This window comes from Drosophila obscura, unplaced genomic scaffold (genome assembly GCF_018151105.1).
Source record: "Drosophila obscura isolate BZ-5 IFL unplaced genomic scaffold, ASM1815110v1 contig_30, whole genome shotgun sequence".
Classification (NCBI taxonomy): domain Eukaryota; kingdom Metazoa; phylum Arthropoda; class Insecta; order Diptera; family Drosophilidae; genus Drosophila; species Drosophila obscura.
Window position 1 is genome coordinate 1,289,662 of NW_024542818.1, and position 27,028 is coordinate 1,316,689.

At 45.7% G+C, this 27,028-nt stretch overlaps 3 protein-coding genes across 3 annotated transcripts; all 3 read right to left on the bottom strand.

Annotated features, from left to right (window-relative positions):
- Positions 1-1,440: 1,440 nt before the first annotated feature.
- LOC111068775 (trypsin delta) lies at positions 1,441-2,193 on the bottom strand. Its single transcript, XM_022358489.2, has one exon. It carries the CDS (start codon positions 2,191-2,193, stop codon positions 1,441-1,443), a length of 753 nt encoding a protein of 250 aa, XP_022214181.2.
- Positions 2,194-4,249: 2,056 nt separating this feature from the next.
- Positions 4,250-5,203, bottom strand: LOC111068761 (trypsin 5G1-like). Its single transcript, XM_022358474.2, has one exon. It carries the CDS (start codon positions 5,201-5,203, stop codon positions 4,250-4,252), a length of 954 nt encoding a protein of 317 aa, XP_022214166.2.
- Positions 5,204-22,035: 16,832 nt separating this feature from the next.
- On the bottom strand, positions 22,036-26,761 carry LOC111068770 (proteoglycan 4). The gene is made up of 3 exons (XM_022358483.2): positions 26,436-26,761; positions 24,998-25,502; positions 22,036-23,898 (listed from the first exon to the last, which is right to left on the bottom strand). Exons 1-3 carry the CDS (start codon positions 26,533-26,535, stop codon positions 22,176-22,178), a joined length of 2,328 nt encoding a protein of 775 aa, XP_022214175.2. The 5' UTR covers positions 26,536-26,761; the 3' UTR covers positions 22,036-22,175.
- Positions 26,762-27,028: the final 267 nt, after the last annotated feature.

Consider the following 27,028-nt stretch of genomic DNA (forward strand, 5'->3'; position numbering starts at 1 on the left):
TATTCGCTTTTGGTCCACCCTCCCGAACCGAACACAGCGCACCGAGCGTGCACACGAGTTTTGCTGTTGAAATCATTTTTGTACACATATAGAAACTAGTTTGAAATTTACAAAAAGAAAAGAACGAGAACAAACAGAAAGAGAGGGAAAGAGAATCCAATATTGTAAAAGCGAATCGAGTAGAGTGTGGAACTAAACGAAAACGAAACAAAAAAACAAAACAAAACAAAATGGATGGTATACATTTAGGCTAGAATACGTAATGAATTGTGTAAGCGTAACTTAATGATAACGAAATATACATACTTATAAAGAGAACCCAAAACCCCCCCGTACTACTACCAGACGATGATTGAGATTGCAGCGCTGATATACCCTATATACAAAAACAAAACACAACACAACATACACACACAAACACATAAATATACCATATATATATACATATATACACTGACATACTTATACACTTGCTAAATGCAAATTTTTAAGCGTATTTTTCATATTATTATTAAAATCTATTTTAACTATAAAGAGAAAAAAAAAAAACAAAAAGTGCCTGTAAAAAGTCAAACCACATTTGATGCTCCCATTGCACAACGAGCAATGCAGTCCCAGGAGCGTGGCTGGATCTATAGCTGAAACTGAAGCCTGATCTGTGCTGTGCTGTGGTCTGAAGTCAACATGAGTGTGCCAATGCCTGGGAGCCTCCACTTGACAGGCAGCGCCAGCATTCAACACTTTGTTGGGGCGCCAAATGCGACGACGGGCTACGGGCACAAGCAGGCACAGGCAGCGCGGCACAGCCACAGCACAGCACAGCAGCACGATTATGTTAATTTTAGGGGGGCCGCCAGAGTGCAGCATTAACGGAGCACGCCCACCGCATATGGCATATGGCAGTGATATTTTGGCCAGCCAGCCAGCCAGCTGGGATGGGATCGGATCGGAAAGGAACGGGGATGGGATGGGACCTCGGCAATGGGATGTGGATGTTGTGAATGTGAATGTGGGGATATGGATATGGATTGCTGGATATGTGTTGCGCAAGTGGCTGCCAGAGTCGCGTTTCGGTTTTTGATATTTGACATGCGCTGGGGGCCATCAGGAAACTTCGTTTAAATGAAATCAAAATGCACAAATACATAATTTACACAAATTTGCCGTCGACTAGCTGGCAACTGCTGGCAACTGGCCCGCTGGAATATAAGTTTATCGCTCTCTGGCGGTGGGGCACGAATGCAGTTGCAGGAGGATGGTTAAACGCTTACGCTTACAGATTGTATAACATCCCGAACATCCCAGCAGGAAGAGCAGCAGCCGCCACACCACACGAAGCAGATTGCTCTCATCCTGCCCAAAGGGGAGGAGGATGGGCAGCCAAAAGACGTGTGACATAAGCCGAGTCACTTTGCACATAAAAAGAATCTTTATTATCATTTAATTGGCTTCACTTTTCAGCACACCGAATATCCAGGACACATAGTTGGCCAGTCTGGTGTAGACCCCGGGGAAACGTGGATTCGCGCAGCCGTGGGCAAAGGACACAATGCCGTAGCTGCTGCCTGCATGCACCAGAGGAGAGCCCGAATCGCCATAGCAGTGATCCCTTCCAGCTGCTGCCGCACAGAGCATGTTATCCGTGATGGGGCGTCCCCATACGCCATAGAGGCGTCGGCATCGACGCTGATCGATGATCTGCACCAGGGTGCCCCGCAGCCTGGCCTCCGTGGCGTTCGCTCTCTCGTGCACTGTTCCCCAGCCGGCGACGAGCAGTGTCTGGGGCAGCACACTGAGGCCGGGCAGAGGAAGCTTTATCAATTGCACATTGCCCCCCAGTTTGAAGGGCTCACGCGTTTGGAGCAGGGCAATGTCATGGACGAGTGTGTGCGAACTGAAACCTGGATGCACGAGGATCTTGACCACAGCCCGTTGCTGGCCTCCCTCTCGAACGGACGAGGAGCCGGCACGGACAGAGTACCTCTCCGGATAGAGGACACAGTGGGCCGCCGTCACGAGCCACCGCGAGGTAATCAATGCCGAGCCGCAGCTATGGTTGCCCTGGACAGAGAGCGAGGCCAGCCAGGGTACCACCTCAATGGGGATCTGCACTCCACCCACAATCCGATTATTGAGGGATGTGGCCCATGTTCTGTGGCCGCAGAACAGCAGCAGCAGTAGCAGCAGATTCATCCTCATCCGTACAAAAGCAAATAAACCATACAACGCCAATACCAAATTCAAACTGGATGCCTAGCGATTTCTCGACCTTTGGGTGTGTGAACTCCCGGACTCTGTAAAATGCTAATGAAGCACACACGACACCGCTGCTGCTGACCCACTGAAGTTTGCATGAATATTGATTGGCTTGTTGACAAATTCTTAGGGCAGGCAGCCCAGAGCCGCTGTCATTTATATGTTGGATTATACCACTATAAATACATACATGCATATATAACGAGAAGGAACGTGCGAGTCGCTTCTGGGGACGCGACTCTACTTATACCCGTACCAAAGACTCTATAACACAACAAGATGCGTAACGACCATACTGCTGAAAAGCACACGAAATTTTTAGCGTGGATTTTCGATGTGGATTTTCGATTTGTCTATGTGTGCGTTGTCTTGTCCGTGTTTGAGCGCTTGGTTGTGTGAGTGCATTTTTTCGTATGTTCTGTCGCAACAAAGGAATCAACGTGACATATTGACGATTTTATTTCTCCTAAGCCCGTGGCGCAGCGTACTAAGTGGCTGACTGCAAAGCGAAATTAAGCGAGTTTAAGTCTCACTCTCACTCAGTGCAAGTTTATTTATTTTTATCTTTTTTTTTTTTTTTTTTTCTTTAACCAACTCTATCTAAAAATTAACTAATTTTCCCAAAATATACAAAAATGAATATACGCTAAAATATGACGCTAAAAATCATTTCAACAATGCCTTCCAAATCTACTTTGTTGAATATCTTTTAAAGTTTAAGCGGAGTAGGGCAGGGCTGGATCAAGCCTCAACGGGGCCCTAGGCAACCATCAATTTGGGGGCCCCTCCTTTTTCCCGCCCCTGCTTTTTTCATTTGGAATAACTTATAACTTTTTTCTTTGTTTGATTATTCTGTATTTTTTTTTTTTGTTAATTTTCAGTGGCTATTATATTTGTTATTTTTAATTTGGAATTTTGTTTTATTCATGGCATTCATTATTAAGTATATTAGATTTTAAAATAAAGATAACGCCAAAGAAAAAAAAATCATCACCTTTCGCTGGGAATTGAACTTGGCTCACACTTTCCGTACGCAAGCAACTTCGCCACTGCACCACCGTCCGTATTTCTTTTCCTAAGCAGTTGCAGTAGCTTAATTTCGTTTTCATCATTAAGAATTGTGCAGCTTTGACGAAATACGAAATTTGGATTCAGAGTCAGAATTTCAGACGGCAAAAATTGTAGAACACACACATACATACATATGTACATAGTGTGTGTATGCCCAGAGTAACAACGAAATTCTAAAAATAGAATACATTTTGTGTAGCGCACTCACACATACGCAAGTGTGGAGTTAGATTTCTTTTAAAATTTTGCTGCTGTCATACATTTTTTCTTCCTCGTTACGCATCTTGTTGTGTTATAGAGTCTTTGCCCGTACTCATTCAGTATATATATTTTTGAGCTTATGATTTTTTAGAATTTTAGAATTAAAAAAAAATTTTACATTTTACATTTTTTTGCTACATCTGTTATCTACATCTACATCTACAATGTATATTTTACATCTAACATGTAGATTATAGATGTACCATTCATATTCTACATCTCCTCCGCTAGGAGTTGCTCGCGCACTGAACGCGGCAGAGTGTGCGAGCGAGATGGAAAATGAGTTGTGTTGTCGTTGGCTGGAGGGGGCAGGGGAAGCAACTGAAAATGAATTTCGCCATTCTGGCTATAATTATGATCCGATCTGATTCAGATTCAACAGTCTGGTAGATATGGGCATTCTTTACGATACTGCGCTTTTAGTTTTATCGTATAATCATAGGTATTAACTCATATGGAACCGTATAACAAGAGTTAGGGAAGCCGTTCTTTAGCGTTGATTTTGCTGTGCCTGAGCTCTGAATATTATTGGGTTTATTCACAATCAGAAAGTTGAATAACCCGGAAGCATACTCGTAGGCTCAGGGATCTCTACGAAAATAAACTTCTTCTACCCGCAATATTTATAATTTTCCGTTGCATTTTTTAATACTTTTATTGACTAATACTTGCGCATGACTTTCCTTATCCAGGGCACATATCGCTTCACATTGCAATAGACGCCCGGATATTTGCGGTTGGCGCAGCCAATGCCAAAGGACACAATGCCATAGAGGGTGTTCCCGTGGACCAGTGGACCCCCAGAGTCACCGGAGCAGCTGTCCTTGCCCCGTCTCGCGGCGCAGATCATATCCTTGTAGATCCTGACGCCGGTGCCCTTGTACATCTTGTTGCACTTGCCGCGGCTCACCTTGCAGACACGCGCGCCGCGCAGATACCGCTGCACATTTTGGGCATTGACCGAGGCCAAGCCCCAGCCGCTGACCAGGTAGCAGCGTGGAAAGCGTTTAATTTTCCGCGATGGCAGGCGCACGGGCTGACAGCAGCGGCTGTACCTGAGCGGCTTGCGGAGCTTCATCATCGCCAGATCGTTCCTCATGGTGTAGCCGTTGTAGCCGGCATGCACGATGATCTTCTGGACGCTGCGAAGCTGGCCGCCGCGCCTCTGCTGTGTGGTGCCCGCCCGCACCTGGTACTTCCCGGCCCCGCCCACGATGCAGTGGTGGGCGGTGAGAATCCAACGATGATTCAGGATCACACAGCCGCAGATGAAGTATTTCTCGTAGTTGATGGCACACTGGTAGGGCGCCCTCGAGCACTTGATCCTCTTGCCACCCACAATTCTGGTGGGCAGATGGTCCAGAGTCTCCAGGGCATTCACGCCCGGGTTGCTGGAGATGTTGCCAAAATGGGAGAGCGACAGGAAGCTGGGCCGCGTCACCATCGGCCTCTCGTACAGCAGATAGTGGGTGCCATTGTCCAGGTAGTAGCCGCCCAGCGTCGGCTGCCAGACGCCCAACGCCAGACTCTGTTGCTGTCCCCGGCCCGCCGCGTGCAGCCACAGCCAGGCAAAGACGGCAACTTCAATGGCACTTCCACTTGGCCTACAATTCATTGCGATAACCGATCGGAGCAACGGTCGCGTGTAAACTAAAAACAGCTCCGTTAGTGGGGCTACCTGTCGACCTTTTAGCACCTGGTTCTGCCGATTCCTTAATTGGCTTCACGCTTAGCCAAAACCTGTATTTGGGTTTGCCATTTCTCGTGGTGATTATGGCAAGTGGGTCAGGTCTATTAAAGGAGGGGGACTAGCCAAAATTAACCCTCAAAAGATGTAAAAAAAATAAAAGTCCCACTCTCAATTGTTTCCAAGGAAACGGCAAGAATAAACAATTTTACGGATATATTAATTGGTATAAGAATTCTCATGTGTATCGTGCATTGGAGATGTTCCTTATATCGAGACCCATATATATTTTAATTTGATTCAAAAATGAGTTAATAAGTTACACAAAATATGTTTAAGTTTAAGAATATGCATTTATGTATAAATAAATTAATATTCTACCCAGAAATTCGCATTTACATTTGTTTAGCATAAGCATTGGATTTCCCTTTACAGGCCCAAGTCCAAGAACCCATCCACAAATATTCTCTCGTACTGTCGATCATTTATAACCAAAGTGCACGTTCCGCACTGATGGGTTAAGGCTTTTGAGACACCATTCCTCAATCTGTCTCTCCAGAATCTATCCATCTTGTCATCTAAGCATCGGATCGGGCAAGAAAGTGAAATGATCGGAGCTTGTACCAGTCCAAACTGCCATTAACTTTTTGCATAAATTCCTCAATAATTTTGTGCCGCATTAATCTTGCGTGTGCCAAGTTTTTTCTTGGGTATTTCCGACGGCGGCTGCGGTGTCAATGGCTTGATTTTTCTCCGCTTCTCTCCTGCGCTTTTTTGTTTGTTGTATCGCGGGGGTTTTGGTTGACCATTTTTGGTAGGGCAGCGTTTCCGCATGGCTTGAGAGCCTGGGCTCTGGCGCGGACGAAACAATAAAACTATTAATTTAATGTAAATTTTGCGCAGTTTAATTATGTGCGAAATCACAGTAGACACAATGGACACGGCCGGGCAGGAATAATTAGGCACCAGGCAGGCAGGCAGGCAGGCGGCAGGCAGGCGATCGCCGCAAAAGTGAAAGGAGCAAAAGCAGGACTGCCACTGGACTTGGACTTGGGCCAAGTCCGAACCTGGTCAGGCCAGGCCGGGCCATAATAATGCCATAGCGTGGATAATTATGTAAGCGGGCAGCGGGCAAGAAAAATTCATTAGCTTTTGGCAGGCGCCTGCCTATGCAAATTTCCTTCTCTCCTTGGGTTCCATTTATTGTGCGGGAGCAGCCACCACCAGCCAGCAGCCAGCAGCAGCTGCCAGATAGCCGATATCTGATAAGGTTGGTATTTTCAGTGATTACCTCGGCTATCGGAGGAGCAGCACTCCTGCTGGAATGCCGACGAACTACTGAGGCGCAGCTCTCTCACGCCTCGCCGCCAACTGGTGGGTACCGATAATAATATTTGCCAGCTATAATTTTCGTGGAGCGTGAAGAATCGCAATTTGTATGCCTTAATTAAAAAATCTGTCAAATGCCAGCGCTGACTGTGTGCTGCTGCTCATTAATGGGTTTCTGTGGCAGCCACTCGAGCCGCGCCGACTCCTCCGTCTTCGTCTCTGTCTCTGCCTGACATGGCCTGAACCCAGCATAGACCCAACTTAAGATATTATGCTTGATATGTGCGGCTCACGTTGATGTCTGGCGGCGGCAGAGACGGCAGGCAGCTGCCTGAACCTTTGACAAACTGCAAAACAAAAGACTCAGACAACGAACGTGGCCAAGTATTATGATCATGTTTTTGTTTTTTGCTCTCGCTTGCATAATAGGAACCCTCCTCTGGGCCAAATTGATTTTTAATTATAGGTTTGCCAAAAACATGTTGAAATGCCAAGCCAACGGACGGACGGATGGCTGTCTGTTCTGGGAACGAGGCATCCTTTAAGAACTTTTTTCTGCACAGAGTTCTGAGAGTTGAGATGTCCGTTAAAGTCTATCCACTGGATTATTGACATCACCTAAAGACCAGCAATTGAGACATTCAATTGATCGGCAGCAACTTTCATTTTCTGGCATAATTGAAACATAATTTCTGTAGTGTAAAATCGCATGGCACAGGCACTCAGACACGCCAGGTAGCCGACAAAATTTCACCCATTTCGCACGTTCCAAACAGACTAGAGCCCCCCACCACCACACCACACCACACCACACACACACACCACACTGATCCGTTAGTTAATCATTTGATGGCATTGCGCGGAGCAGCAGGCAACAGGCAGCCTTTTTGTCAAGTCAGCACGCGAGACGCACCCGACCAGACACCCGGCATATCAATAATTATCAGCCAAAGCCATCGGAGCTGGCAGATAGAGGTAGAGGTAGACGGTGTGGCACACCTACCAAAACACAAGCCACAACACCCTGCCCTGGGTACCGCCCCATCGCTTTGGAGAATTGTGACATTTAAACACAACAAATCATAGCAGCAGGCGGCATCATTAGGCCTGGCTTTGCGGCTCTGCGGCTCTGCGGCCCCCAATCTCTGGCTCTCGTTTTGTATGTCAATGGGTGTACAGAAATCGAAAGTTTCACACTTGTCAATTAAGTGTACCAGCAGCAACACCACCAGGTTGTTTTTGTTGCATCCACACACTACATCATGCAGCAGCAGCAGCAGCAGCAGCAGCAGCAGCAGCAGCAGCAGCAGCAGCAGCAACGATGCAGTTGAAAAGCGGCTGTCAATGAAAATGAAATTTTATTGAGATTTTTTTCACTTCATTTTGAAATTAATTAGAAAAGTGCCTGCATTTGTAGCTGCATTTTGGTAGCGTGGCTTAATTGCTTTGACGTCTCTCTCCCTCTCTCTCTGTCTCTCTCACTCTGTCACTGACTGCATGAGTGTGTGTGTGTGTGTGGTTATATAAGTCGTAAAATATTTAAGCCATAATAATCTCCAATTGAAAACGACTATCACTTTTACTATCACTCGCCCGCGGATGGATGCGGCTGCTGCAATCACTGCAGCGCGCTGCTTCTAAGCGGTTCTGGTATCGCCAGTGAAAGTAAACGATGTAAACGATGTGGCTGTGGATGTGGTGTCCGTGTCTGGCGGCACCCCCAGTGACCCTCCCCTGGGGAGTGACTGTGACAATGTTGCTGCTGCCTGCTGCTGCTGCCTGCTGCATGCTGCTGTACCTTATGCAATCAATCTCATCCGTCAGCGGCATGATTGTCAGCTTGTTGCTGCTCATTAAACGCACATAATTGTTATATCAAAGGCATGTACGACGAGTACGTACATCGTACCGCATCCATTCGTACGCGTACCGGTTGCATTTCAATAGCCAAATTTGGTTAAATAATGCAACGGGCCACTTTTACCTGGGCAGCAGGCCAAGACAGATCAGACCGTATCCGAAAACTCAACCGAAACGAAAGCGAAAGTTCTTTTGTCTCTGGTTCGTTTTGCCCCAAAACGCAGCTTCGATTCTTATCGTTGTCCGGTCCGGTTGCCACCTCTTGCTGCCGCTGCCTCGCTTCGTGTGGTTGGGAGCTGCTCACCAGATTTATGCACTTTTCATTTCACTTAACAACAACAGCAGCCGCAATTGCTGCCACTGCAACATCGGCAACAGCGGCAGCAGCAGCAGCAGCAGCAAGAAGCAGCCGCACATGAAACGATGCCGAGGAGCCGGACCCTGCACCACACAACTTTCTTCGGCACTCGATCGAAATTATTATGCGCATATGGGGGCGCCAACATTGGGACACTCGATTCGACATTTACCTCACCCGATTCTTTAAATTGCCACTTGCACTTGACCGAGCAGCAGCAGCAGGGGAAGTAGAAGGAGCAGCAGGAGTAGTTTCGAGAAGCAGTAGGACCAAGAAGCAGCAGGAGAAATGCACCAGGAGGATGAGCCATGCACCGTGGCATGAAGAGTAGGGAAAAATGATTGGAAAATAAAATAATAAAATAATAATAATAAAATAAATAAAATAAAAAACTAATTCGAAACCTTAATATCAAGTATAGGTATATCGGGGGGCTTTCGAACTACACACTCTACCCTTTGTGATGTTACCCATTACAAATGATAAAAGAAAACATTTCTTATGACATGATTTTTTAATCTAATATCTATGAGAGCATTTCAGAACAGAACACCTTCAATGACAATTTCTCCTCTTACAATATCTACCAGATCATGTGCAAGCTCACCACTGTGGTTTGGTTTGGCCACCCAGAATGTGCGACAAACCGGTGGCCCCCACCAATTAAGTTTGCAGCATTTTAATCGAGTCGATGCGTTTTGGAGTCTTAAGTTTTGAGTTTTTTCAGTTCACAGGTTGGGTTAATTTGTGAAAGTTTTGTGTAAACAATTGGCTACGAGGCTGCTGGCCCTCGAGGGCCCCATTGGATGTGCGCGGCCATAAATTCAATCAGGCGTGGCCATTGAGAGCGAGAGAGGTGTACGAGCGATGGGCAGACGCAGTCAATATATCTCACAGTCAGTGCCAGTGGCCGGAACAGCTACAGTTTCAGATGGGAATGGGGATGAGGATGGGACTCGTTGTTGACATTGGCTTAAAATATTTGGAGTAAAACTGATTTAATTGACGTTGACGTTGCGTAATATGCAGCATTGGCCCTGGCCCTGGCTCAGCCGCACATCCTGTCATCCCATCCCAATGCCGGCCTGGGCGATAACAGCGGCAATCAACTTGCCGTGGCATAATGTGGCATAATTGGCCAGCCCAGCGCAAATCCCTGAGTGGAGTGGAGTAGAGTGGAGGTGGAGGTGGAGTGGCATAAACTGGGTTAGTGGCGCCGGCGCCAGACCCAGAGCCAAATCCCAGAAACCCAAAAACAGACACAAAAACCAAGACTCTACTATACTCGTATAAAACCGTAGCCAGATCGGCAACCAGTTCGTGTCATGTGATTTTTATCGTTAATAGGAAACAACTGCAGCGGCAGCAGCAGCGGCAGCAACGGCCACAGAGACAAGTACAAAGCCAAAGAGCCGCCAATTGTTGGTGCCGTTTTGCCGTGGCTTATATCGAACTGCTGCGACGGACAAACAAATGTTGCATTAACATGAAAAGGGTTTTTATTCAATTGCTGGCAACATGCACTCCAGCCAGGAGAGTCCAGCAGTTCACCCTCAATCCCCCTCCCAGTTTTCCACCAATGGAGCTGTGAGTCAGTCCTCGGTCCATGCTAATCTGTTATTGCTTTGACTGTTGTCTCGCAACTTTCATAATAAAATCAACAGCGCAATCAAATTACTACGTTCGGAATAAATATGTATAAGAAAATGGGCAAAACAAATTATGCAAAATGTTTTAGGCACGAAGCATCGCCAGTCCCAGTTCCAGTCCCAGATGCAGATGCAGATCCATTTGCAATCCATTTAAGGCTGCCCAGGCTGCCCTCTCCTCTCCTCTGCCCATCAGCCACATCAGCCATCGCTCATCAGTCAGTCCCAGTCAGTGGGGCCCACATTCACCGCAAAAATAAACACTGACGGACAAGGTCTAAGTCATTTCGATTTCGATTTCCATTTTCAGCTTGGATTGTAAAATGCTTTGCCAATGAAATTGAAAGTTCTCCCCAGTGCATCCGCGTGCAGCATTAACCCGTTTACCGCCAATACAGCCAAGACTATAGATTTTATATAGAGTTTCAGCTATGGCACCTAAATAGTAGAGCTTCAGTAAATGGCATTAAGATGGTGGGCGGCCACTGGTTTCTAGTTTATTTTAATCAATTGGGCCTCACGCAAAACAGCTCGTTTTACCGAATCGTTCGATAGTTCTCAGCGCAGCTACATATTTATTTATGTATGTTTACATATTTATGTGTGTATGTACATATGTATTTTTGTAGCTCACGTGCAGCGGTGCATTGTGTTTATTTCTATATGTTTTGTTTATTTTTGAGCTTTGAGATATGTAAGTACATACATACATAAATATGTATGTAAGTTTTCATCTCCGCTTTCGGCTACATTTTGTGCGGCACGGCGCGCGCGGCCTTACAACGTTAATCAAGTTCACCCACGCAAACAACAAAAAAATCATTGATTTATACGGAAAATGGAAATGGCGTATTCAAGGCTATAGATTGACCCATAAAACAAACTAAGTGTAATTAATTTAAATTAATATTTGCTTACAACAATTTACTAAAAAGCAAGACAAACATTATTACTGGCTGTAGTTTGTAAACGTTAAATAAAGAAAATATACATACATAAGCGCATTAAATCGCATACTCGTACCGAACTGTAAGCCTATGTAAATGGGTTAAATAAAAAAAGTATACCAATATCATTGGGGGTTAGTAATTATTTTAAAACATATTTGAAGCTGACTCTAATGATCTTGAATTCGTTTGATGTATTTCTTTTGCATATTTCTCATAATTTCCGTTTATTAGCAATTATAACTGATAGATGTGTGTAGCAGTCGTAGCAGACATGTTCGGACATGTTAGACTGCGACAATAAATACAATTGTACATAATAATGTCATAGAATAGAGTGGGTGAGCTTATTAGCAAATGCTGTGATGCGAAAAGAGAGAATTAATACCTACATACATAGGAAATACATAAATATGTATAAATAAAATAATAAATAAATAAATATAAAATGTATAAATATGAATCAAACTCTCTCTCTCTCCCAGATAATCTCAGAATGTGTTATCTCACATCAAACATTGAAAATATGGCCATCAATTGTGTATACTTATTAGTAATTCATTTTCTCCAAATACTTTTCCTTGCCAATAGTGAGAAAAAAAAAAAATAAAAATTTATTAGAACTACTCTAATACTCAAGTTCAACTCAGTACCTCAGACAGTGGACTGCAACGAGCTGTTTTTTAATCCCAGCGCCCATAAATCAGCTTAACTCTGTCTAGAATTTCATGTCACCATAATCTCCATCTGCAACATATCTGACAGATGCAAGAATTATTGATAAGTACATAGGCATCTTCTCTTTCAGAGATTACCACTTGTGCACCTCTGTCCATGAATATTATCTCGATCCTAATTGAATGCGACAGGTACTGATTGGGCTAATCGCCCACTTTACCCACACACTCTCGTCTCGTACCTACGTACCTCTGGTACCTTTGCCTTGTGAGAGAGTTGACAGTCGGTCAGTCGGTGGTTGCCCAGTCAGTCAGTGTCTCAGTGGACTTTCGTTTTTGGTTTTTCTTCTTCTCCTCCGCGCGGCTGCTGGCTGCTGTTGACAAAATGCATCGAATTCTGTGATGGGGCCGAGAGTGAGAGCTGTTGGCATCTTGGAGATCTGCTGGCTGAGCGACAACGCATGGAAATTAATTATAATTGGCCGCGGTAAATATGCAGGAGATGCGAAATGCAAATGCGAAATGCGAAAACTTGTTGGCAATCAGCAAAATCAATCATCAGGTGAGCAATTGACGATCGCTCGTCCGCCAGCCAGCCAGCCAGCCAGCCCGCCGCCGCCTCAGAGCCAACTCCCGGGCCTCCATCAGCTCCTGGCCAAAATGGGCAATAGAGTTATCAATTTTAGTGCCAACATGTCACATTTTGCAAATGAGTTGGCCGTGTCGTCTCCCCACCCCAACTGGCACCCCAGTGGTAGGAGAAATTCAGTGGCAAGTGGCCAGAGTGGCATGTGGCAGGTGGCAAGTGGGCAGTGCCTATGGAGCAACCTTGGCGTCATTTTAGTTTCTGTTTCACTTTTATTATACATATTTCTCTTTACTGTTTTCTCTCTCTCTCTCTCTCTCTCTCCCCCTCTCTGTCTTGGTTTATGTTAAATGCCGCACTTAGTGCGTAAAATTTCATTTTATAGCACAAGGCACAACATTAAGGCGCCGCCGCGCACAAAATAAAGTTGTAACTGGAAAGCGGTGCACACGGTACAGTAATAACCAGAAGGCAGCAACAACCATGACACCATATGATTGCAACAGCTTGAACAACGCCAAGGTGAAGTGTCGAGCCCCAGGCCGGGGTCTGGTGTCATTTTAATGGGGCCCCCAACTTGTTGCACTCTCGTTGTTTATTCATCCATATTTTTAATCAGCTGCCCTGGATACCATTTTAATTAGTGTGACCGCATGGCGGCAGGTGTGAAAAAGAGGAATTTTCTAGAATATGGAAACTGTGACTGGAAGATCAGAGGGCAGGGAAGCTATCGGCTATTGAAGCCTTCAATGGATATGAATGCGATTCGTTGCAAATAGTTTTAGTACTTGTGTAGATCACTTACATATACATACATACATACGTACATATATATTTTCAATTGATTTTTATTTTAAATTTTTTAAATAAACTTTTACATAATTTTTATAATAAAAATCAAAAACTAAATCTTATTATATAATTTGTATTATAAACATAGCAAGTCTTACGGTCCCTGATTGAAAGCCCCTTTTGTTCTATTTCTTTTGAATGCCCTAAAAATGGAAAACATTTGTATCCCTTCTTTTTTTTAATATATCCATACATATATTTTTATTTGTATTAGCACAGTTTGGTACCCAAGTAGCCGTTTGGTACTATGCAGTATTTAATTTTTGATTAAATCAGCAAAAGGCAAACGCAAAATCGTTTCTTTTCGGCTTGTGTATGCACTCGCACCTTGTAACCCAGGAAACAATTACAATACCTAAATCGAACACATTGCACTAACATTGATCACTTAATCGCTGGAAAAGTAATTTCGAGCCGTAATTTCAGTAATTTATTTCCAAATTACACTTAACATATTGAACTGCACGCACTTCGGTCACACTGCAATTGTAATTGCAATTAACACTGCCTGTACGTATGTATGTATGATGATGCCTGTGCATTCACATTTTGTCGGTGTGTCTGGTGATGTTGCAACCGCACTTGCCACTTACCCAAGAGACCCAGAGACAAGACCCCCAGACTCAGACTCAGACCCAGGCCAAGTGCATGCAGGCAGGCAGCATTCAAGTTCGTTTTGAAGTGCATCGGCCAGAGAGGAGCCGCAGAGAGCCGCAAACGTTGTCGCCGCATTCAAATCTTCCGCATGTCAAGGTCAATTAGCATGTGGCTGGGACTGAGATTGAGCTTGGAGTTTCAGCGTAGATTGAACCTCAGATGGGAGCTATAGGTGGGGGGTCTGGGGTCTGGGGGCTGGGGGCTTGAGCTGTGCGTGATAAAAATGTCAAAAGGTTTTCATTGGCATTTTGAGGCTGTTATTGCCATTTAGTGGCTTATGGCTTAGGCACTTGCCAGATCTTAGACCCTGGCTCGGCTTAGCCATCGATAAGTGTTGCCATAAGCTCAAGACCACTTCACACACACACACACACACACACACACACATACAGACAACACAAGCCCAGAGGTGGCCGCAGAAGGCGGAGGTGAAGGCGTACCCGGTGGAGGTACTACTCTGGGACAGGCCGTGTCATTGAACTGCTTTGATAGAAAGTGACCGCTGCTTAGGCGCTGCTATCCTTGGTGATCTATCTTAGTGGCCAAAAAATAACACAACACAGGCACAGGCACAACAGCTACAGCAACAGCAACAGCCACAGAAAAGTTTTCACTCCTTTCGCTTTCATTGCAATTACCAAATACGATTCTTATTTTCAATTTCAATATGACGACGACGACAGGCACAGGCACGACAACGACAGCCACAGTGGGTACACATCCGCTCAATTATGAAGGTCAAGTGGAGGAGTTGCAAAAGAATTTACCATCGATCTATGGATAAGCAGTACAAAATCCTCCTCTCGGATTAGAATTCCTTGCCACCCTCAGGAACGAGTAAGCACAGATTTTTGTCGCTTATTTTCCTTCAAATATGTATAGCCAATCCCATCGATTCCTGGACAGCTGGAACCACTGTGCGCCTGTTTGGCTGTTCGCGAAGGAGAAAAAAGCGCCCGCGACAACGCAGTTTCGCACCAAATTTGGAGCCAGGAGCCAGCCAGCTAGGCACAGCCAGCAATAACAATAACGGTCTACGGAGGCCACCGATGATCGCTCCAGTGGAGCTCCAAGCACTCCACGGCTCTCCACGATCTCCAGCAACAGCTTAAGCTCCTTTTCCGTCTCCTGCCACTGCTGCCTCTGCCGCCTGTGCTGCCACTGCTGCCGCTGGTTGGTGGTGATGTTTGTTGCCGGGGCCTATTACCATTTGGCTTAGTCAAATCGTTTGTTATGTTTTTATCTTGATGTCCAGTCACCTTGATTTGTTGTAGAAAATGCAATTTTTGGCATGCTCGCTGGTCCGAACCACTGGACTATGGCTATGGCCATAGCCTCGTCGATGGATCGGCTACCCGGCTACCGTTCCAAGGAGACGATGACGACGACGACGACGACACTAGATGAGACGCGATAGATGCCCCCGCGATGCGTAGGGTGAATCGCTTTCTCAGACAGACCCAGACCCCCAACTCAGACCTCAGATGGCCATGATGTTGTCGTGGGTGACGTGACGGACTGCCAACGAAAGTGAAATTGCTGCCAACCGCTTTAGAATTGAAGTGGAGGGGAAAAGCCAAGGGATCGGGCTGGATTGGATTGGATCGGAGCGGCTTGCGCGTCCATTGTATGGCGAATCAATCAATTTATGGGCCTGGTCCCGCGGCTCGACATTGAAGTTCAATGCACTCTCTTGTCCTCCTCCCATTGCCGGGGGGAGCCCCAGCACCAGCCGGCACCCAATCGAGAGCGCGAGGTCAGAGTTCAGCGCATGTCGCTGGGGGTGGGTTGGGTTGTTGGTTGGTTGGTTGGTTGGCAAATCTAGAAAAATGCCACATGAAAATGCGGAGGAGGCAAAAAAACGAAACGAAACGAAACAAAACAAAAGCAAAGACAATGGGCAGACGTCGACGTTGGCTGCTTGTTAGGCTGGGCCCCCAAAAACAACAACAAACAACTTGCAACAAACAAACCAAATGCCGCAGCAACAAAAAACCCAAACAAACAGTAACAACAACAAAGCAAACAAATAGGGAGGAAAACTCTTTGATAGCTTGCACAGAAGCCAATTTACCCTAACAGAGTGCTCAAGGTAAGAGCAGTTCAAAAATAAATAACAATAAATAGAAAATATTAATTATAAATATATTAAAATTACTCGCGACTCCGACTGTCTTTTAGAAAGTTTAAAATACTTAAGAGAATCGATTATCTACATAAAAGCGACAAGCAAACACATTAATCTCCGTCCAGGGAGGGCGACCTACAAATGATGTTTAAGAACTGATTTCAACTCCCCCAGTCTGTCAGTCCAACTGGGTTGGCTGGCTGGCTCTCCCTGTGGCCCATCAAGAAAGTGTTTATACCCCTTTTAGGGGCAGAGATAACGACAAAAAAGCACACAAATGCAAATACAATGAGAGGAGAAGAGGTGGACTGGGCTGGGATCATTTGTTGTTGCCTTTTTGGTTGGGTCTGCTTGCAGTGCGCTGCGCTGCGCTGCGCTCCGTTGTCATTATTTATTTATGCCCAAAACGTTTCATTTTCATTTGGCCAAAAGGGAGTCATCGGAGTAGTATTTTGGTTGTTGTATTGGCTTGGTTTGCCCGATGGCTGAAAACCTGAAAACTGGGTTACTGGCGCCTGTTTCGGGCTACAAGATCGTGTCATTCGATTTCTATCTTTGTGTGACTACGAAAGCGACAACGACATCGACAGCGACGACGACGACGACGACAACGTTTGTCGAATGCTGAAGAAGAAAAACCCCAAGATCGAAAATCGAAAACAGCCCAGAGAATAACAGTTGCTTGCATGTGTGTCTGTGTCTCTTTGATCTGGGGGGACTGGAACTAAAACTGGGACGACTGGAACGAGGGGGACAGCGCCTGGGACTGCGACTGGGACTACGACTGTGCGACTCTTTTGAAAACAAAAGTAAAGTGTTTGGGGCCCGTGGCGTGGGCCGTGCTGCCCCTGCTCTCCGCTGTGCCACATATGTATGTATAGGAGAACAACGATCTACCGCTGCCTTCCACGCTGACTCACACACGCGAGAGACAGGGCTTAGCGCCAGCTTCCAGCTCCCAGGGCTTGGCTTGGGTTATTCACTGGGATCTATCACAGATGCCAGCTTTGTTCTATTTCTTTCTTTCTGTTGGACTTGGGAAACATTAATTCAAATGCGATTGCGACTGCGACTGACACTGCCACTGCATAGGGCATTCAGCATTCGTGGGGAGACCATTCAAGCGATCGTTATAGCTCCTGTCTGTCTGTCTGTCTGTCTGTCTATTAGGGTCCTCAGCAGTCGCACAACAAAGTAGTCACGAATTAGCGCAGTTCACATGGGATAGGAGTGGGAGCACAGGGCACAGCGCGGGGGTATTGTAGGGTTGGGTTTTTGGGGGCGGCAGCAGCAGACACATATGGCTAAGAATATGCAAGCGACAGTATCACAGCTGTTGACGCAAGCACACACAGTACACAGCACACAAGAGACGCATTCTGTTGCAACATATGGGAGCCTGGAGCGGCACGGCAGTTCGTTGCCTAAGTCTTTTGTTTCGCTGACGCATGAGCGAATGCTAAGAGAGCTCGAGAGCTGCTGTCGAGAGCTGTCTGCATGTCCGGACTGATTTATGCGCCTGACCGCGCAGCACCACCTACGCACTCGCACTCGCACTCGCACTAGCATTTCCATTCCATTTCCCTGCTCAAGAGCTCAAGAGGTGGAGAGTGGATGTTTCTAGTTATCAACTGATAAGTTGCTTATGTAATGGTCCACGAAAAATGGGTTAAAAGTCGCTCTGACAGTTTAATTTGACACTTTTCTCTTTGCCCTCTCTCTCACTCACACTCTCATTTATCCTCTGTCTTTTCTCTCTCTCTCTCTCTCTCTCTCTCGCTGTCTCTTCGTTGTTTGAGTGCCGGACGGACATGGGATGACAGAGTGCTTTTTGTTTTGGTATTTTCTTTCATATTTGCTTAACAAGATCTTGTGTATTGAATTGTCATTTCTCTTGACAATTTAATTTGGATTATGCGGAGGCTACTGAACACCGGACAACACCCGGTACCATGTCCCCACGTTCCAGCTGAAAACCCAAGTGCAAGTCAGATAAAAGAAAAGATTTAAAATGCAGGAAAATGGAACTTGTATTAACGACTTGAGTACACCCTAGCAGATGCTGCTTAGAGTCATAGAAAAGGAATATCTGAGAGAATGAAATTACTAGAGTTTCAGGGATTTAACGCACAAGTACCCAACATTTATGATTCATTTATGAAAATAAGTATAAATAATTTAAAAGAAATGCTACCTCTTTGGAGCGAGTGTCCAAAAATTCTAGTTATATTAAAATAACTCAAATAATATTAAAAAGAATTTATTTTTTAATCAGAAAAGTCGCTTACGGCTCATAAACTGAAAAAACTTTACTGATTTATATTTTAAACTTAATTTATTTTATAAAAAAATCAAAGTAGCGTAAATCTCATATCATCAGAATTACTAATGCACTCCGAAAAATTTGATTTAACATTAAAAGAATTTATTAACCATAGAAAAATGTCACAGAAAAATACTGTATGCAGGGTTTCTGCATTCGGTGATTGACAATAACTCAGAAAAGGGTATAGAAAATGATTGCGACTTTAACTGTGACTTTGCGGCTGACTTTTGCCTGTGGCTTGTGGGGCTCGGACACGTTTTGGGCCAACTGGCCATTAAAACAAAAGGCTTTTGGTTACTCAAAAAACGCAGATGCAGACGCAGACGCAGACGCAAAACGCATCGAAGAAGAGTTACCGTCACCGTCAATGGCACCGTCAGCAGCCAGCAGGCAGAGCCAAGAGCCGAGAGCCGAAAGCCGAAGATTATTAATGGCCCGGCCTCCGCCTGCATTTCCGTCTTGACCCAGGTTATGCAAAATGTTTGCCAAAAGGCCAAACGAAAGCGCTCGAAAAGTAGAAATGTTTGGCTAACAAATGATTGCAATTTTCTCAGCCAGGCAGCAGGGGCAGCCGCCGTCTCTCGGTGGCAGCAACAAGTGCGTGGCAGCATTAACTCAAAATGAAAATGAAGAGGAAAAATCATTAATTGAAAATGCGCATGCGCATCAGACACAAACGAACATTGAATTGGTTGTTGAAGAGGGGAGCGGGGCAGGTTCACTTTCCACTGTTGAATGCATGTTAAAACTGGTCGAAAACTGTTAAATGTGGCAGTGTGGCAGTCAGTGTGTTGCTCTTGCTCTGGCTGTTGCGGAAGCCCTGTTAAAATTGTAGCAGACATTGTCTTTATGTGCTTTCTTGTGATTTTATCGCATCATCAATGTTGGTGCTGTGCTGTGCTGCCTGTTGCATAAACTTATTGATTTGCCATGCTCGCTGCTGCTGCTGCTGCCGCATATAAACAAATCAACTGCTGCTCTTGCGGCTGCTGCTGCATGCCCCAAACAACAATTTCATAAATCAATTTTACACACAAAATTTGCTGTTGTCTTGCTGTTTGCCCCTGCCTGCCGGCCTGCTGCTGCTGCTGCCTGCCTGCCTGCTGCTGCCTGCCTGCCTGCCCACAGTGCGTATGATCAAAACATAGCTGGCACATGTAAATTTGATTAAAAGCACGTTTTACCACAAAAATTCAGCTAACAGCAAACCACAAAATGAAGTGCTAACAAGAAAGATAAACTTTCTTTTGTGTGCCGAAGATTTACATACACTTGCAGGCGATTTGAATGCAATTTGTGGCAAACGATTGTAATATTGATTTGAGATTTTATATTATAGTTGCGTCTGTGGAGCGATGCTTGTGAGATCCAATAATCCACATACCACATCTTCCAAGGGTATACAAGTGCATTTCTGGCCTATTGCTAATTTCCCTCGTGTCTGGGCCAGCCAGCAGATGCCGCCTTCATTTGTGATACAAATGAAAGTAAAAGTACTACAAACACTCGCACACTTCATAGATCATTAGCGGTCGGTCGGTCGGTTGGTTGGTTGGTTGGTCGGTTGGTCGGTGCGTGGCTGAGCGGCTCTCTGAGCGTTCAATGAACCGGCAGGCACCCAGACACTCTTGGCACTCTTGGCACTTGGTACAACGACGACGACGAATGCCCATGTACAAGTCATTAAAATAGAAATGCCAGGCTATACACACAACAAAAAAAAAAAACTTGTTCTTTCACTTTCAATGTCACGCCAGGCCGCACAAAAGACCTTCAACTTTGAGGCCCCCCAAACCATCGATGGGGTGGGGAGAGAAGGTGTTCACTTGGGCACGGGCACTGCTTCTTCCGCTTCGAAATTAATTGCGGCATAAACCAAACATTTTGCGAGTCAATGTACGTAATTTGAAAATCGTGCCAAAATAGATGCCCCAGCTCAGAGCTCAGAGCTCAGAGTTGGAGTCGAAGTCGAAGTCGAAGTCAGAGCCAAAACTCAATTTGCACAACTGCAGGTGCCTCGAGAGGGAACCGAACTGAGAGACAGACACCCCCGCAAAAATATGCCTCGTATGTTTGTATGTATATATCCATCTGTCTGTCTGTCCGAACTTCTGGCCGAGGCTGTGGTCCCCGGTCCCGGCTTGTTGCTCTCCGCTGCAGTCATTTGTCTGCATGTCGCTTTGTTGAATTGTCTATTTGTTTGCCAAAAAGTGCCATGAAGACAACATTGTTGCTGCTCTCTAGCTGTGATTGTACACACTAGCAAAAGGTATTTGGATTTTGGGCAAACTTCAAAATATCTCCAACTGATTCTCTCTTGAAACCCTACTGCATCGGGTGTATTTTGTTTTGCTGCCCATGGTAACACATCTATCTGCAAGTGTATCCAAGGATAGACTTTCTTTTTGACTTTTTGACTTGCCAAAAGCAATTTCATTTGTTGCTGCTGCTGCTGCTGTGGCGGCGGTGGAGTCAACAACAAATTACTATCATTGCTGTTAATAGTTCATTAAGTCACGGATGGGGACGGACGGGCAGACATGGAAGCCATATGGAATCATGGAATATCACGGAACGTGTAGCCGTAAAGTGCACCTCGAAGACTCGACACAAGCCACCGACCGAGTCCGATCGGAGCCTCTCACAAGTGGCAGAATAATTGAGTGAACGGCAAGATAAACATTTCAATTTTGGTTATTAAGTCATCAATTAGACAAACAGAAATCAAACTCGAGGGTTCGTAGGGGCTGGCTTTGATTTTTGGTTGTCTTTTAGGGGTGAGTGGATTTATCGCTGGGAATTGGCTGGAATTAAACGGATTGACTGCAGTCCGCGACTGAGTTTTGAAATCGAATCGAAGCTGAGACCAATGCCGATGCATTCAAACGTTGAAATTATTATAAACTTCTTTATTTCTGGTATGGCCATCAAGTCGTTGGGTTGGAGGCATTATACAAATTTAATTATTTCATTGCTGGTCATCAACAATTTTACAATATTTTTCTATGCTTAAAAATGGGCAAAATATTGTAAAAATAACATAAAGAAAAAGTTTCATTGGTGAAAATAAATAAATGCTGTTAGTAAATTTAGTTATTATCATTTTGGAACCCCATTCGAGTATCTTTTTATACGGCTTATAAAATATTTATTACAATCTATGCCTAACTAATCTGAGGATTTTTAGGAGTAAGGAAATTGCTGGCAAATAAATACAAACATTTTATGGTATATTTTTTTGTTAATATTTTTCGCCAGGCAACAATTATAATATATTTAATATTATATACCAGAGATGGGTTAACATATGTGGCAGTAGATTTTACGACTTATTTCCAGTTGCTTATAAGTAGATAACAGCTAGTATAATATTCTGAGATATAAACAAGCTTGTACTTACGTTATTAGACAGACATTAGACAGATCCTTTTGTATCTCAGCATCTGATAAAACACTAAATAAAGCTTAAAATTTACTGGGCTGCATAACATATACAATTAATATGCCGAAAGAATATATGCATGCACCCTTTCAATTCAACACAAACTCATTCGAGCAGATGTCGCACCTTTCGTGTGTTGGTGTGGACTTTGGTGCACTTGCAGCCACTGCAGTCGATGGCTTGTTTTCCTTGCCTTTGGAGCAGCCATAGTCCTTGCGCATGACCCATGGCGAAGTTCGCCTCGAGTTCAGCAGAGAGGCGGTGTAGGTATGCCGCCCGGGACTGCAGGATCGAAGGGAGTGGAGAGTGGCCGTGGATCCGCGCAGCAGTTCCAAGCTGGCCAGAGCCGCCTCTAGGGCGGCATCTTCGTACTCCGCCATCACAACCTGGTCGGGCGTCAGGGACTTCGTGCTGGGTGTGTTGAGTTTGCTCATGGGCCGAACTACCACGTCCAGGCTGCTGTCCGATGACTTGGCCGTCGATGCACGGGTGGGCGGAGGTGACGGCGTTTGCATCTTTGCTGTGGGAGGAGAGTGCTTCCTTGGACTGGAAGGTGACTGCATCTTTGGGGTGGAAGGGGAGTGCCTCCTCGAAATGGTCGGTGACTCCATTCTCGGATCAGATGGTGACTGCGTCCTTGTAGTGGCAGGTGAATGCGTTCTCGTTGCAGAAGGTGACAGCATTCGCGGACTGGTGGGTGAGTGGATCTTCCGACTGGAAGTTGTTCGCATCTTCGGTGTGAACGGTGACTTCCAAGTGGAGGTTGGCTGCATCTTTGGAGGGGAAGCTGCTTCTGTGGGTGAATCTTTTCTGTGATGTGTCTGAGGCAGCGAGGGTTTCCCCTGGTTCAGTGGAAGACCTCGAATTGAAGAACCATCTTCCGTGGGACTTGGACTGAGATCGGTAGGTGTCTCCTCCAGGGGTGTGGAAATCTGTAATACTCTCAAGTTCTTCTGTGGCTGCTCGTGTGGCTCCTCCATGGGTAATGGCATCTGAGCTGTATTCCCCTCCTGGCTGGGATGTCTCCTTTCTTTTGCGTGGACTGGCCTTCTTGGCGGATCCTCAGCTCTGTGCAAAGGTTCGCTCGAAGGAATTCTTCTTGCACCTTGCACCTTTCTGGGTGTCACCGAGGATGTTTGCTTTTCTACTCGGATACTCCTCGTTTGAGATACAGGTCGGACAGCCCGACGAATGCCATAGGGATTTTTGTACTCCGTGGAAGCTCGCAGCACGCTCTGGGTGCTCATGCCCGTGCTCATCCTCCTGCCATGTCCAGTCGTAGGGGGCTCCTCTTCGGCCACGGCAGCGTGCTTGCCCCAGAGGGACATCCGCTCCGCGGGAGCCCGCTTGATGGCCGAGCCCACGCGGCTGCGACTTCCGCTCATGGCCTCAAAAACACTGATGCGATCGCGTGTCGGATTGAAGTCGAAGGTCCTCGAGCTGCCGGCATTCGAGATCCGTGAGCTGGCCCTGGACACACTCGCCGGCCCCTCGGACGCCACAAATTTGGCAAACTCCCTCTGCCCCTTGCGGCTCATGGCCGGCGTCACGTGGCCGCTGGAGAGATCCGACTGGGAGGTGCTGGACAGCGAGTTGCCGCCACTAAAGTGTCCGTCGGTGTGGCCGGGCTTGTCCCGCAGGCTCGTGTGGTCCTTGTACACGGAGAAATGATTCTGGCTGTGGACAAAGCTTTCGTAGGGCTTAAACTTTTTGTTTTTGGCCAGCTGATCGGCAAACTTTTCCCACTCGGTGGTGTTTGGGCGGGGTGGCCATGGCTCCTCTTTCGCAACACTCCGCCGAAACCACTGTCCTCTAGAGGTGGTGTCAGGACGGTTACCGGGGGGTGAGTATGTGTGGGCGTGTTAGTAAGGGATTGTCAATGTCAATATTCTTTTTGTATTTTTTTTGTGTGTTGTGGGGGTGTTTGATATGTCTATATATAGGATAGATGTGGGTGTCGGTGTACGGTTAACTCTTGCGAAAATAACAGCAAGAAGATATAGGTATATATACATATATATATATAGAAGAAATCAGCCCTAAGCACACGATAAAACTTTTTTAAAAATTCAAAAACCGTATTTTGATGACTTTGCGCACTTTAATAATTTCTACTCGGAATTCGCTGCTTTAATATTGTAAAGACTTTAAGGCTGCTAAGAGAATTGTATAAACTTTCATAGGATTTTTATTTCGTGTCTATACAATGGCTCTACCGGAAGATATATTGACTCAAAGTTGAAGTATTCAAATATTTTTATTTGCCCATTTTTTTAAATTTGATTTGTATGCTATAGTTTAATATTTGTATGTTAGTTATTAAGTGGCATTATTTGGCAATATTTTAATTCTAGTGTAACTAGCATAAAGCATTTTCCGGACAGTAAATAAAATATTTGAAGCTAATAAATTGGAGAGATATTCTGCAGGACATTTCGCAGGAGCATTTTTCATTCGGTTAACCGAATCGACAACCGATTGAAGTGTTTTATATTGAATATTATTTGGATAGGAGAATATTATTACCACACTACTACGTACAAGACTTTGCTGTTGCGGTTCTTGTTAGTTTGGATTTTTGCTTGGGTTGGCAATCGCAAGGAAACAAAGTCAGAGTATTATGATTATGTACATAGAAATAAAATAAGTTTATTTACAAATTTACATACAAGTCAAGAGAGGAGAAAGAAGAGAGCAATATGTTGGTTAAGATATAATAATAATAATAATAATATATAATGTAGGCTATGCTATAAGTACTAGAAGATCGGGTATACTACGACGAGAACTACGAATCATAAGCAAAACGGTACTGGTACGGGTACGGGTACTTCAGAGTGCAGTGGCTCTACGGGGGAGTACGTGGTTTGCTATGCGATGCGGCAGGTGCTCTCTCTCTAGGCTTACTTACTCCACGGACGCAGCGGGGGCTGGAGCTGCTGGCGCTTCGATGGCAGCAGGTGCGGCCATCGCTTCTGCTACAGCAGGTGGAGCAGCAGGAGGCTGGGCATCGGACACCGATGCCACCTCAGCACTCAAGTGGGCCAACTCCTCCAGCGATGGCTGTGGCGTGGGCGGACTCTCCTCATCGTTGGCCAGGGCACGCTCGATCTCCGGCTCTGGGGTGGATGTCTTCAGGCTGTCCGCATCTTCCTGCAGCTGTGGCGTTGGGGCCCGAGATGAGCTCAGCTCGGCCATGACCTCGCCAGACTCCGCCGCCGCCGCCGCCGTCGTCGCCTCTTCTGCCTGGGCGGGCTGCTCCAGGTGCAGGCCCTCCATTACCTTGTGCTTGGCCTCGTCGAGGACGTGGGTGCCCTCCTTGAAGGCGTTACCCAGATCGTTGGTAATACCCGCCACGGCCGCGCCCACCGTCTCCTTGGCCGTGTCCAGGCCCGTGGTCAGCGTCTGAGTGGCATCTGAAAGGTGGGAGAACACTTTCATTTGCCATTTCCTGTTAGCATACTCGTATATGCACGAGTATGTACACACATATAGTATTGTATGCATATATACATATAATATTTTTAAGTCAATTTTTTGCTCTAATTCACTGACGGGCATGGCACGCTGCCGGTCACGCAACCAGCTCGTTTTTCTTCATATGCTTTTAATATACTACGAGCGTAGACCCTCCCCATAGACCCTCGCATATAAATATGGTAGCGTCGGTAGCGAGTAATGGCCACTAAGCAGGCCGAAAGGCACTGCGACACGCATTGCTGGCCTGGCCAATTGTCCTTTATTACGTGGCTTGTTATTATAATAATATAAAAAGTAATAAGAGCACAGGATACACTGGGGAAAAATCAGAAGCAAAACTCTCGGGGGTGACTTAAAATCAGGGTCAGAATGTATTAAACCAATTTCTGCTGGTACTCTGAAGAATATGCCCTTGTGGGCCGATCTCCTCCCAACGAGTTCCTTAAGGTTTTCTCTTTTCTGCTCACATGATTCGCTTTAGATTTCAAATGTAAACTTTAGCCATTTTTTTATTGCAGTGTAGCTCTGAATTTATTTGTGAATTAATTGCGAATCCATTCGTTTTGCCAGTAATTAATTAGCTGGAAATAATATTGATTCACATGCGGAAACGTGGACGTTCCAAGGACACGATCGCTCATTCCCCAAACATACACACACACACACACACACTGCATGTCACCATGTCCCATATCCTTTATGTGAATATTAAGTATACGCCCCATGGGTGGTCTTGGGATTGCCTTCAAAGGCACTTTAGTTGCCATTTCGATTACGGACTTGTAAATGTCATCTGCCAGCCCCAAAACACAACCATAGAAAGACAGGGCCACACACACACACACACACAGAAATGTCTGTCCACATACCTTCTACGACGGCCTCGCCCTTCTCCCGGACATGGGTGGCGGCTTTCAGCATTTCGCTGCCCGCCGTTGCAACCATGGGAGTGCTGCTGGCACAGCCCATGACTCCTGTGGGGCGGCTGCTCAATGCTGCTGCTGTCGCTGTCGCTGCAGTTGCGGTTGCTTCATGCTGATCGAAGACCAAATCCCCGTATCGTATCGTTAGGGGAATGTGTAGATAGATAGATAGATACTCGCTCGTACTCGTATCGATATATGTAGAACGGCCACGGCAATGGCAGATTTATTAAATATGAATGTGAATGGGAAAAAAAGTACGCCCGCCTTTGGTCACGAACTCCACGCAACTGAACACTGACCCAAAACATTTGCTGCTAAAGTGAAGGGTCAGTACAGGCACTCCAGGTATGCCCCATGCCTCATTTGCCATTTTGCTGGGGGCACGCAACAGGACCGAGCCGTGGCTGGCCAAGTGTTTGCATGTGCGTTTGCACTTGGCTTCAAGTGAAGCCAAATTGTTGAGGTCATGCGCGTTGGGCGCACACTTACCCACGACCCGTAGTTATAGGCCAAATGCTAAAAGGGTTCTAGGTCTG

Bases quoted from the DNA above. Each gene is read 5' to 3' on its own strand.
- LOC111068770 (XM_022358483.2), bottom strand. From the start codon at position 26,535: ATGGGCTGTGCCAGCAGCACTCCCATGGTTGCAACGGCGGGCAGCGAA. The intron at 25,503-26,435 runs GTATGTGGACAG...CCCACCTTTCAG, and splicing joins GGGCGAGGCCGTCGTAGAAG to ATGCCACTCAGACGCTGACC. The intron at 23,899-24,997 runs GTAAGTAAGCCT...CACCACCTCTAG, and splicing joins GCCCCCGCTGCGTCCGTGGA to AGGACAGTGGTTTCGGCGGA.
- LOC111068775 (XM_022358489.2), bottom strand. From the start codon at position 2,193: ATGAATCTGCTGCTACTGCTGCTGCTGTTCTGCGGCCACAGAACATGG.
- LOC111068761 (XM_022358474.2), bottom strand. From the start codon at position 5,203: ATGAATTGTAGGCCAAGTGGAAGTGCCATTGAAGTTGCCGTCTTTGCC.